At 36.5% G+C, this 13,622-nt stretch overlaps 1 protein-coding gene across 1 annotated transcript in view; it reads right to left on the bottom strand.

The window, feature by feature from the left end:
• tbc1d8 (TBC1 domain family member 8) overlaps positions 1-13,622 on the bottom strand; it is a 52,362-nt gene that overhangs the window by 3,323 nt on the left and 35,417 nt on the right. Inside the window, exons 9-19 of the mRNA XM_081368748.1 lie at positions 13,354-13,504; positions 12,114-12,328; positions 9,489-9,606; positions 8,001-8,286; positions 6,561-6,666; positions 4,203-4,301; positions 4,045-4,113; positions 2,800-3,043; positions 2,227-2,292; positions 1,036-1,119; positions 859-959 (exon numbers count right to left, since the gene is read on the bottom strand). Of these exons, the coding sequence (XP_081224874.1) occupies positions 859-959; positions 1,036-1,119; positions 2,227-2,292; positions 2,800-3,043; positions 4,045-4,113; positions 4,203-4,301; positions 6,561-6,666; positions 8,001-8,286; positions 9,489-9,606; positions 12,114-12,328; positions 13,354-13,504 (1,539 nt within the window). The remainder of the gene's footprint in view (positions 1-858; positions 960-1,035; positions 1,120-2,226; positions 2,293-2,799; positions 3,044-4,044; positions 4,114-4,202; positions 4,302-6,560; positions 6,667-8,000; positions 8,287-9,488; positions 9,607-12,113; positions 12,329-13,353; positions 13,505-13,622) is intronic.

The following is a 13,622-nucleotide window of genomic DNA, read 5'->3' as shown; positions in this document are numbered from 1 at the left end:
CATACAGTACTGTGCAAAAGTCTTAGGCATGTTAATATCCCCCCCCCACCAAAAAAAACCTAAAAACTAAAATGTTTTTAAGTCAGTTATTTCTATCTTTTGCTGAAGTGTGTCAGTAGGAAATATCAGTTCACATTTCCAAACGTTCTTTTTGCCATTAATTGTAATAATCCAGTGAGATTTGTGTCTGACAGCAGCCGGTCTGATCTGATCTCACCATCATCGAGTCCGTCTGTGATTACATGAAGAAACAGAAGAAACTGAGACAGACTAAATCCAGAAGAACTGCGGGAACGTCTCCGAGACGCTTGAAGAAACCTTCCTGCAAAGCTCCTGTGAAACTATACGCAAGTGTATCTGGACCAAAGCCGCTTTAAACGCAAAGGGTCGTTACACCATATATTGATTTGAATTAGTTAATAGAAGTTAAATCATTCAATTTGTGATTTTATTTTTGAAAGTAATCTCACTTTACAGCATTTTAACACAAGTGCCAGTGCTTTTCACAGTAGCTTTGCAGGAAGGGTTCTTCAAGCGTCTCGGAGACGTTCCCGCAGTTCTTCTGGATTTAGTCTGTCTCAGTTTCTTCATGTAATCACAGACCGACTCGATGATGGTGAGATCAGATCAGACCGGCTGTTGTCAGACACAAATCTCACTGGATTATTACAATTAATGGCAAAAAGAACGTTTGGAAATGTGAACTGATATTTCTTACTGACACACTACAGCAAAAGATAGAAATAAATGACTTAAAAACATTTTTTGGGGGATATTAACATGCCTAAGACTTTTGCACAGTACTGTACATGCATCAACATATTAATATAAGTCCATAAACCTAAGATGAAGGTTCACCTGGTTCATGTGTGGAAGAGGCTTCTCCTCATCCTTGTCTTTGCCTTTGCTCAAGTCCTCCAGCATCTGCCGCAGTTGCTCTTCGTAACTCTTACTCTCTCCTACAAACACATGATCAAACATCATCACAGGAGCAGTGAGCTGAAAACACGACGTACACACTGTCCAGAGACCCACCGTTGGGCAGGTTCACATAGAGAGGTCTGGCGCTGGACAGGACTGGACTCACAGGAGACGAGTCCTCTGCGTTCTCACTCAGCGCTGTGGAGGAAACATCACAATCATGAGCTCGCGATGTCCACTGCTAATCATGCTGAGAGTTAGCTGCTATCAATTCAAGACGGGACACTGTGGGGTTCAAAAGACAGTTCATATTCTGAAATATATGTATTATGACACTATCAGATGAGAGCTAAACTTGAACTTGAATAATGACTCTATTGTATAAAGCGCTGTAGAAATAAAGGCGACTTGATTTGACATTAATGCACTGCAAAAAATGTCTTGTTTTCCAGTGCAAATATCTAAACATTCTTAAATCAAAATACATTTACGTGAGAAGCAAAATGACTTAAGTCTTGTTTTCTGAAAAAAAATTGTTTTTGCTTAAAACAAGAACAAATATGAGGGCAGAAATTGTATTTTTCTGACCCCATTAGAAGATATTTTTTCTTGATTTAAGCAAAGAAACTACATTTTTAAGAAAACGAGACTTAATATAATATATTAAAAATGCCCTATTATGCTTTTTTCCATGTTCTTCTGTCTTTAGTGTGTATTGTTGCTGTTTGAGCAGGAAAAAGCTCACAGAAAAAGTCCCTCCAAACTCCCTGAAACGCCTCCATTGTAGTCTTGAGTTTCTTCCGGGAACGAACACGTCACAATATTACTCATTATAATAATTCATACGCTGAATAAAGGGGCGGGGCCTGGTTGAGTTAGTTAGTAGTGTGTTAAACTGGCGGTTATGGTAATTAGGGGCGGGACATTTCCCAAACACACTCGAAGCGCTCGACCAATCACAACACACTGCTCCAGTCGACCAATCAGAGCACAGTGTGCTTTTCAGAAGGAGGGGCTTCATAGAGACAGGAAGTAAACAGAGCGTTACTGACAGACTGGGAAGAGAGGAGCCGCAACAATGGAGAATATGAGGAAAATAATGTGATTTTTTAACCTTCAAGAATGAAAATCTGTTCTAGAAGACAATAAATTAAGACTGAAAAAGGGCATAAAAAGTCTCAAGTTGATTAATTTGCACTGGAAAACAAGACTAAAATAATAATTAGGATAACAATTTGTTGCAGTGTGCATTAATCCATTGTCAGAGTCAATGACGCCGGCCTGAAGCAGTCAGAGGTGATGAACCTGGTGGGATGTGCAGTCGATACAGGAGCCTGATCTTCTCATTCAGCTCCTCACAGTACAGGACATCTGCAGAGAAAGAGGCACGGGTCAATGAGGACAGAACGCATGTGTGACCCTGGATCACGTCACCAGTCTCGAGTCGCACGGGTATATCTGTGGCAATAGCCAACAATACATTGTATGGGTCAAAATTATCCATTTTTCTTTTATGCCAAAAATCATTAGGATATTCAGTAAAGATCATGTTCCATGAAGATATTTAGTAAATTTCCTACCGTAAATATATAAAACATGTATTTCTGTGAGTGAATGCAGCACAATCGCCAACATAAATGAACAACTTTAAAGGAGATTTTCTCAATGTTTACATTTTTTTGCTCCCTCAGATTCCAGATTTTCATATAGTTCCAAATATTGTCCTATCATAACAAACCATACATCAATGGAAAGCTTATTTAGCTTTCAGATGATATATAAATCTCAATTTAAAAAAACTGACCCATGTTTTGTGGTCCAGGGTCACATATATATTTCGTGAATAAACCACACACACACACACACACACAGTCCTACCCAGCATCTGAACGAACTGAGAGAAGTTTATGAGGTTGTCTCTGTCCTGGTCCAGCAGTGTGAAGGTGCGCTGGGCGACAGTATCGGTGTGTGTGCCACAGATCCAGGGCGTCAGCAGCTCGAACAGGCTCTTAAACTGAGCTCGGTCCACGAAGTAGCGTTCGGCACAGACGCCCATCGCAGGAGAGACGCCAGAGGAACTGCACACGCCGTCACCCCAGTACAGACTGATGAAATGCTCTGTCTGAAACACACACTTCATCATCATTTATCAACCATGGCGAGATGCTGCATGTGAATAGGGTAAAATGTTAACTAATAGATAAATAATATATATATACTAAGATATATTGTTAAATATATCAGATATACTAATATATTTTGTTTAAATATGCAAATGAGGCATTTTCTAATTAAATATGCATTAATTTGCATAGATTTCCAGAACATAAATCTGAACATTGTAAAAAAACAGGTTCAAAATTGCTCGATTTTGTCGACATATTAAAGATAAATGCTTTTTTACAGATGGGATTCTGGATTTTTTATTTTTTTTTTAACTCCAGAAATCAGAACAAATACAGAAGAAAATACATTTCACCATGTTTGCAGGAGTAAAATGTTATACAGTAGTGGCCAAAAGTGCTGTCCGGCCTATGAACCCTTTATTTAAATATTATTAGAAATGTGTTAAAGATTTTGTAGTCATATTGCCTAGTTGTGTTTGGAGTCGATTGTTTTATTAGTGATAATAACGCAATGAATCATGACAAATTGTGCTGACATCACTTTTATCCAGGCTGTCATTCAAAGAAATTATGTGCAAGAAAATAAAAAAAATATTAATAACAGATTATGTTGTAGTCAATGTATGACTTTTCCAGTCGGCTTTTTGTTTTCTACGCATTTTCTTTGCATAGTAAAATAAAACCTGTACCTGTAGTTTGACTATTTTGCTAGATAAATACCTTAACCAAGTTTAGTGTTTTGTTCTTCCCTCATATTTAATATAAAACATCAAATTATGGAAGAATAAAAAAAAAATGTCATTATTTTTTTTAAATAATTTGATGGTTTAATGAACTTGTAGGGTCAGTAAAAACAAATATCCCCTCCGGACGCCACATTTGGCCTATACTGTATATACACTCAGAAAGTTTGAAGTAATGTAAGTTTTGAGAGACTAGTAAAGGTGAAAACATCTTTTATTCTACTCAGACTCACTAAATGTGATCACACACATACCTTGAAGAGGTCGTAGAGCTCAGACAGGTTTTCCTGTGACAGTGACACGTCTGGGGTGACCAATCGCAACTGAAAACACACCACAAAAGTTCAACCGCAGTAAAAACACACGCAGAAGCATCTGAGAGAGAGAGCCTCGAGGCGGAGGGAAGTCTCACTGCGTTGTCTTTGGTGGTGTCTTCGTGAGCCTGCAGGACCTGGACACGGTGGCGGCACCTCAGCATCTCCAGATGCTTCACGGTCACACTCCCAAATTTCTAGCAAGAAACAGAGGAAGATGAAGAATTAGTGAGCTTTTACTGACAGAATGAGCAGATGATGACATCTGAGGATCTAGAGCTGATCGGTTTCATCACTTCAGCAGCTGGAATTTTCCTAACATTCTTAAACTCTTGATTTTGTTTTCAGGCTCTACTAGAACAGGTTTTCCTGCTTGAATGTTGATTATTTTCCTCATATTCTCCATTGTTGCCGCTCCTCTCTTCCCAGTCTGTCAGTAACGCTCTGTTTAGTTCCTGTCTCTATGAAGCCCCGCCTTCTGAAAAGCACACTGTGCTCTGATTGGTCGGCTGGAGCAGTGTGTTGTGATTGGTCGAGCGCTTCGAGTGTGTTTGGGAAATGTCCCGCCCCTAATTACCATAACTGCCAGTTTAACACACTACTAACTAACTCAACCAGGCCCCGCCCCTTTATTCTGCGCATGAATTATTATAATGAGGAATATTGTGACGTGTTTGTTCCCGGAAGAAACTTAAAACTACAATGGAGGCGTTTCAGAAACTCTGACACTGATATAGAGAAGAACTCCCTTTTTAATGCTCAAACAGCAACATTACACACTAAAAACTGTTAATCCAACAAAAATTATATTTTGAGAGATGAGCCAAGTTAAAACGCTCGCTTACTAATTTTAACCCTTGTTGCGCTGTTCGGGATCTTTTTGACCCCAAATGGCATGAGACTTTGTACAGTTGTCAACACTTTCTAGATCTGCAAATAAAAAAAGTATTGGAATAATATCTGTTTTTATGTTAGTGTGGAAAAAAAGTCACACTCAGGCAACAAAATATTATTTTTTTTAAACATGTAATTTTACTCAGTTTATTCGTGTTTTTACTCCATATTTATGTAGTTTTTGGAGGATTTATTATATTTTTTAAATTTATTTAAATTTTAACATTTTTTTTAAAACAAACACAGCTTTTAATGTAAAATTCACTTTAAAGACCCACATTTCTAACTTTCATTCATGGGGATAACAGGGATAATTTGACATGCTTGACATGATTTTTGTCCATCTTTTGGAAAATGCAGTTTTAAAAGTAAAAAATGATTAGTTTAACCAGTAGATGGCTGTGGAGCTCCACTATTTAATATTTGCTATTTGACTAACTGAAAGACATCTTTTTACAGTTGGATTCATATCCACATATTATGAAATCACGATAATAACAAAGTTGTAACTTTTTTGTCAAAGTTCAGCATTTTTTTGTACAGATTTTTTTTTTTTTATAGTTACATTATGATTAGAATGAAATGACTTGTGTCTATTTTCTAATGGACAAAATTCATCCTCAAAATCAGAAATAACGCAGAACACACACAGGCAGAAATGTAGTGGCACACTTTAAATTTGTAGAATTATATGAAAAACAGATGTTTGAAATAAATGATAAACTCTAAAAGACTCCAACTTTTCTCTTTGTAACATCTTGTTCAGGTTTGATTCTAATCATAATGTACCATCATTTTATTTTATTTTTTCAGTACAAAAAATCCTAAACTTTGCCAAAAAAGTCATTTTTATTGTTATTATCGTGATTTCATAATATGTAGATATGAATCCAACTGGAAAAACTTTGTCTTTCAGTTAGTCAAATAGCAAATATTAAATAGTGGAGCTCTGCAGCCATCTACTGGTTAAACTAATCGTTTATCATTTTTTACTTTTAAAACTGCATTTTCCAAAAGATGGGCAAAAATCATGTCAACCATGTCAAATTATCCATGTTATCCCCATGAATGAAAGTTAGAAATGTTTTTTTATATATATAAACCTATTTAAAAATCTCCTGGGTTAATCTTCTCTTGGTAAAAATCATATTATAATTGATATTCAGCAATATTATTGATTTGACTTCACTGACAATATCAGGTAAGAACTAAACTTCAACTGAACTGATCTGAATAATGACGCTATTGTATTTGAGTGTTTTTACAGCTGAATTAAGTCTATATTTGATGAAGTTGGCATCATTGATTCTGTTATATTTCTGTTTATTACTGTGAAGCTGCTTTGAAACGATCTGTATTGTATAAAGTACAAAATAAATATATATTTTTTTGCTTTGTGTCTCTGCCTGTGAGGATTAAAGAATATGAATTTTAAAAAGAAAACAGATAATTCTTGTTGTTAAATAGAAATAATACAAACTACAGCGTTTTTCATTTCAGGTTTGCAGGTGTGTGTGTAAGTGTGTGTGCGTAGTGATGTGGTTCGGCAGACACAAACACACCTCATAGGCATCAGTGATGAGAGTGGTGATGTGTAGATGCTGAGAAGCTCCTGTGTCTTCAGGACAAACATGTGACTCCTCCTCGTGTCTGACCTGCTCGAGGAAACTAACACACACACACACACACACACACACACACACACACACACACACACACACACACACACACACACACGTCACCAGAAAGAGACGAAATGCCAGTCGAATAAACAACAGATGGAGGGAAGCTACATTGTAAATCTCACAATGACTTTAATGTTTTTATGTATCTGAAAGCTGGATAATTAATAACGTCATTAGACAGTCATGATTCCTCCTCGTCTCGTGAATATGAGAGCCTTCACACAGATCGTTTAATCACTCATTTAAACTTCAGTACAAAGTTGTTAAGCTCGATTCATTTGTGTGAATTATTTCAAAATGTCCGCTTGATTCATAACTGGTTAAATGATTTGTTCACATTATCATAAAAAAATGTTCATGAGTCATTTTTCATTTATTACAATGTGTAATAAATATATGTTTACTTGCATTGCTGTTTATGATTATGTATTGGATTGGTGCATATAAATGAAATGGTTAATTTAAATTATTAATGAAAAAACTATTAAATATTAAATATTGTTGAATACAAATTAAAATTATTAAGTATGAAGTATTAAATAATGAAAAAATATAAAATATTAAATCTTTAATAAATAACTAAAATTACTAATAAAAAATATTAAATATGAAATATTGGTGCATTTAAATGAATTTAAAAAAAATATTAAATATTTAATGATTAATTGAAACGACTAAGAAATTAAATGATTAAATATGAAATATCAGTGCATATAAATGAAAATATGAAATATTTAATGAAATGATGAATGTAAAAATATTTATAGGAAATATTGGTGCATATAAATGAAAGCGATTAAATATGAAATATTGGTGCATATAAATGAAAATGATAAACCATGAAATATTTAATGATTAATTGAAATGATTAATGAAAAAAATTATTAAACATGAAATATTAAATGATTAATTTCAAATGATTAATGAAAATGTGAATAAATATAAAATATTGGTGCATATTAATGAAAATGATTCAATATGAAATATTGAATGATTGATTGAAATGATAAATGGAAAAATATGGTTACCGGTAAACATGAAATATTGGTAGATATAAACTTAAATGCTTAAATATGAAATAGTGCATATAAATGAAAATGATTAAACATGATTCTTCCTCGAGTTCATTTAGTGAAAAACATTGTGCAAACATGCCTTGATTATTTGCAAAAGATTTGACTGTATTTCACTTCTTTACATAAAACATTAGAATCTGCTTGAATACAATGATTGATTAATTAATTCAAATGCTTCCTCTGACAATCAATAATCAATATAAGCACACTGAACATCATATCTGATCTGTCAGTGCATCACCTGGTCAGTATCATCAGCGCGTGTCCGTCATCGGTGCACGAGCTCAGCTCGACTGCATTGGCGTCCAGCACCGCCAGGCCGATCTGGAAGATGGACCTGATGCCGCTGTAGAAGAAGCAGTCGAGGACACACAGCGCGCTGCGGAACGGCAACACACTCACGAACAGCGTCAGGAACCACGTGAGCGACGCCGAGGCCAGCGGAGAGAGGTCCGGGACCAGGGCCGACAGATCCGGGAGACGCTCACGAACCAGCTCCTCAAACACTGACTGATCCACCTGAGCCCCTGCGAGAGAGGAACAGGAAGTGACATCGTCAGAGAGGCTCGTGAAGAGACAAACCAGCACAAACTCCAAGTTTCAGACCTGAATGTTCTAGAACTTTTCTGGTCTGGTTCTCATTCACTGAATAAAGATTAAGGAGAAGGATTTTTACAAAAAAAAAATTCAATCACAATTTCTACTGAGAGCTTGACGAGACTGGGAAAAAATGCATATTCGTTAAATGATGTTTTAGGATTTTATTAATTTCCATAACTTTTCCAGGCTTCCTCTTATATAATTATATTCCTCTGGTATGTTTTCCAAGTTTTTGTCTTATTTTGAGTCCTCTTGAGGCCCTCTAGTGGAGACGCACTTCTTAGCAAATGCAAAATAGCATTGATTTCTGAACAGTATTATTAGTATCATTGAGACACTATTATACTCAAATAAATAGTTTGAATGCAATTTTTTTCATTTTAAGTTAGCATTTTAGTAATTTTGTTGTATTTTTACTATTTGTTTTTAGTTTTAAATTTTTGTCTTTTTTAGTAATAGGTCTTTATAGTGTTTATTCATTTTATTGTAGTATTTTTAGTAAATCAACTAAAAAAAAATGAGAAATATTTATTTGGCAGCTAGCTGATTTTTTTTTTTTTTAATTTTCTAATATTGTATTTAAGTTAAGTTAATTTTATTTTATTTCAAGTCATACTTTTTAGTTTTTTTTTTGTTTTAGTTAACTATAAAAACCCTGTTTCTGAATCTTTTTTTAGTAATAGGTCTTTATAGTGTTTATTCATTTTATTTTAGTATGTTTAGTACATCAACTAAATCCAAATGATAAATGTTTATTTGGCAACTAGCTGAAATAAAATAAATCTAAATTTGTAATATTTTATTTCAGTAAATTGTTATTCAAGTTACATTTTTATGTAAGTTAATTTTCATTTATTTTAAGTAATAAATTTGTTTTTGTTTTATTTAGTTTTAGTTAACTATAAAACCCCTGTTTACTGAAATTGATCTGGACAAGTTTTTGTGAGACTGACTTGACTAATCTGAATCAGTTCAAAACATTTACAACATCATACTGTAAAAAACTGAGGGAGAGCAAAGCAGCAAAGACATTTAGAAGTAAAACAGAGTGATATTAAATCAGACACACACACACACACACACACACACACACACACACACACACACACACACACACACACACACACACCGATGACTCTGCGGTTGAAGTAGTCGGGCAGCATCCGCTCACACACCGTCACCAGCAGCCAGAAAGCTTCTTCTTCTTTGGTGTACAACAGCATCACAGATGCCAAGATGTTCATGGACTGCAGAAAAGACACACATCAGTGCTTACATTCATGCACAAACCACACAGAACAAAGCATAGTTAAAGGCCCCCTGAAATCAAAATGTAAGTTTTTTAGCTTTTAGTATGATTATGTTAGCCTTAAAGGGGCATTTCACCCATTTGAACATTGTTTTTTATTTAAAGTGGGTCATATATGTAGTCGAAATGTAAAAGAAATTTTGAATTTGGTACCTTTGTGACCGAGAAAAGACAAAAAATAACTTCAGGACGCATTTGTATGAAAGACAACAACTCCCACAATGCACCACATTGCACAGCTCCGCAAGCCACTCCCACTAATCCAGAAAGCGCATATCTGCCTATAAGAGAAATCACTCTTCCGTCTACAAGGCTAGCTACTACCAGAGCTTGAAATTAATTTCACATTCACACAAAATGTCTAGTTAGTTGGCGAACTCATATAGTGCATTACTCCTCGTTTGTATTTCTTTCGAAAAGGTGAATTATTGCATGGTACCTGGATGTTCAGTCAGAACATATGCGGTGCGAAACTAGGATAGTTCTCAACACAAACGTCCGTGTCCTCGTCTGATTCAGAGATTTCGTCCAGGAGAAATTGTCATCGTTGAAATTCTTTGGCGCAGACGGACTCTATCTCTGTGTTCGTAGCGGTTCGTAGTTGCATTGTGAGATCACCGGCGCCACCGGTCCGCCCTAACTCGAGCCAGTCCGGGCTCCTCGTCCGCGGCAGGCAGGTCTTCTGCCTCGGCTGCTCTTCGCTATAATGCGGCTTGTAAAGGTAGCCACAAACACCTGATTCAAGCATCCGACTTCCGAAATCCTCTTCCTCTAGTCTATATCATATTGAGCACTCTCCTCCGCTATTGTCATAACTGTACATCTGTCTCCACAGCGCCTGTTAGCTTAGCTTCAAACAAGATGGAGGATATTGCTTTCAGTTTCAGAGAGTAAAGTCCCACCCACTGATCTGTAATAGGTCTGTAGCGTGAGCGGGTCCCGCCCCCTGGGAGAGATGAGGAACGAGTGTCTGTAGTCTCAACAGAAATCCCCCCCTCTTACACTTCCTCCTACAATGACGCAAAATGACGATTTTTGCGTCATTGTAGGAGGAAGTGTAAGAGGTAAATAACAGATTTCTCCCGTATCAGGGGAAAATGAAAGAGTGTTGCACGACCATTCAATAGTATGACTGGGTTTCTAACAATGCAAAGCTTAATGCAAATGGGTGAAGTGTCCCTTTAAGGTTATGCATAAGCTAGTGTGCTCCAAAACAATGACGAAATTCGCATTCAGGAGATATAAGCATTCAAAACTCAGTCTCTCACTTCCACTAAAATGGATCAGGGATTTTTATGACATCACCGCTTCTCATCACATCTTCTGCCCAATCAAATGCTCTCTAGAATCTAAAGCTCCGCCCCCTCTGCTATAAACACCGCCTGGCCAATGCGACCAATGACACGTCACAGAGCAATATGTGTTGGAGACGTGTGTTCGGTTCCTCAAACGCTTGAGTTTTATTATGTTTTCCAACTGTACACGTTGGTTAAGAATCAAATAGCTAGAATTTATTCACACTTCTATTATTGAATCCAACGTATCATCAGCGCTCGGATTCGCTTCCATGGTGCTGTCAAGTACGACTCGCAGTCTGTGAGGTAAACTAAACGCTATTGGCTATTTGAAAAGGGGGAGGAGCCATTCAATATGTCCCGCCTTAGCTTCCGGTTTCAGTGGAAATTACGTCCACGCATCAAACAAAGCTGATCGTTCCAAGACACTTCAGCGGGCCTTTAATGCATTACAATATTGCGTTAAAAAAGTTACCCTTAAAAAGTAACTAATTGCTTTACTTAGATACTTTTGTAGAATAGTAATGCATTACGTTACTTTTGCGTTACTTTTCCCCTACCTGGGCTGGACTTGTTTTTTTATAAAAAAAAAGTGATATTTTTGGGCAAATGTAAAGACCCTTTCACACCAAAAGTGAAATAACTTGGATTCATTTAATTCATGTACTTTACTAGTTACTTGAAAAAGTAATCTGATTACATAACTCAAATTACTTGTAATGAGTAACACCCTCACACTGATTTCAAGTGGGCAAGTTTCTCTCAAACTGGCCAAATATCACTGATCTACTGATCGAACTCATACTTTGAAAAGTAATGTATTACAATATTGCGTTACTCCCTTAAAAAGTAACTAATTGCATTACTTAAATACTTTTTTAGAATAGTAATGCATTACGTTACTTTTGCGTTACTTTTCCCCCACCTGGGCTGGACTTGTTTTTTTATAACAAAAAAAGGTATATTTTTGGGCAAATGTAAAGACCCTTTCACACCAAAAGTGAAATAACTTGGATTCATGCAATGAGTTACGTTACTAGTTACTTGAAAAAGTAATCTGATTACATATGAGTTTCCCCCAACACTGATTTCAAGTAGCCAGGTTTCTCTCAAACTGGCCTAATCTCAGTGATCCGCTGGCTGAACTCACCTGACAGTATCCGATGGTGGGGTTTCGGTAGGCGTAGGCGGTGAGGACCCGGCGCAGGGCAGAGATCCCCGTGTCGTTCTGAAACGCCGGATGCTCCGGGAGCGAGCGATGGAGATCTCGCTCTATTTCCTCGGTAGCGATGCTCGTTTCACCCCGGCATTTCTCCAGCAGATTAGCGTAGTAGTTTGGATGAGCGGCCAGCGAGGAACTCGCGTCTGTGGGCGGGACGTTACACACACACACACACACACACACACACACACACACACACACACACACACACACACACACACACACACACACACACACACACACACACACACACAATAAAGTGCCAAATCAAAGCAAATGTAAAACGAAAAGTAAAACAAAGAGGAGGTTGTAATTCAAATCATAGACAAATACAAACAGAGCACTAAAGACAACTTTTATCATAATTTGATGAACTTTGCACTATTATTGAACTGAACTGAATCAACATAGAATTGAATCATTTATGTGCTAATAAATATCAGATTAAATTATAATTCAATTGAAATAGGAACGGAAATCTATTTTAATATCAAATTAAGCAAGTTTCATGGCCATAAGAAGACAAGTTTGTACAATTTGAATCTATTCCAGTTTTAAGACCTGAATGTTCTTCCCACTCTTTTAAAAAATTGAATTTAAATTACTTTTCTGGTCAGTCGTGATTTACTGAATAAAAATTAAAGATACAAATATTTTTTTATCACAAATTCTACCCAATTGAGAGCATGACGGAAAAAATGTAATAAAAATCATATTTGTAACAAAAATGGCCATGGTGTATTAAGATTTGATTAATTTCCATAACTTTTCAAGGCTTCCACATATTCAGGTTTTCGAAGACTGTATGAATCCTGGATAAAGACAGTTGATTAAAATAATTTTGATGCATAGGTTTGCAAAACACATATTCAGAGGAATATTAATGAGTTATGTGCTTTTTTCATGCTATTTTTGAATGCAATTATTTGACAAAATGAATAATCCGATAAATGCGTAACATGAGAGATTCCATGAAACGAGGTGATCATGTAATGCATGTAATAAAACTCCAGACTGTGAGTGTTTATATGAACATTTCTCCAGAAGGGGAAGTGAGACGCTGCACAGACGCTTGAGGCGCACAAATATAGAGTGACTAAAACAAGAACAAAAGAAAGTCACTTCCATGGAGACTCGGTCTAACCCGATCAACCTCTCTCTCTCTCACCTGAGAAATGGAGCCAGAGTTCGCCGCGCAGAGACTCCGGGATCCCCAGCGTCACCAGCGTGCGGATCTTATCTGTGCGAAACATGTGAACGCCACGACCAAACTCCGCGAAGTGATTGTCCCATAAACGCTCTCTGACCTGCTCTGTGTTCTGATGGAGACACACACACACTCACATTTCACACCAACATTCAACAGAAAATTATTTGCATGAAAAGCATCTGTGTATTTTTAAAAACCACATACTCTTCTCACAGACTGTGATGATG

This window comes from Scardinius erythrophthalmus (genome assembly GCF_964197995.2).
Source record: "Scardinius erythrophthalmus genome assembly, chromosome: 6".
NCBI lineage: Eukaryota > Metazoa > Chordata > Actinopteri > Cypriniformes > Leuciscidae > Scardinius > Scardinius erythrophthalmus.
The sequence above is the reverse complement of the archived record's forward strand: the minus strand, read 5'-3'. Positions and strand labels throughout refer to the sequence as shown.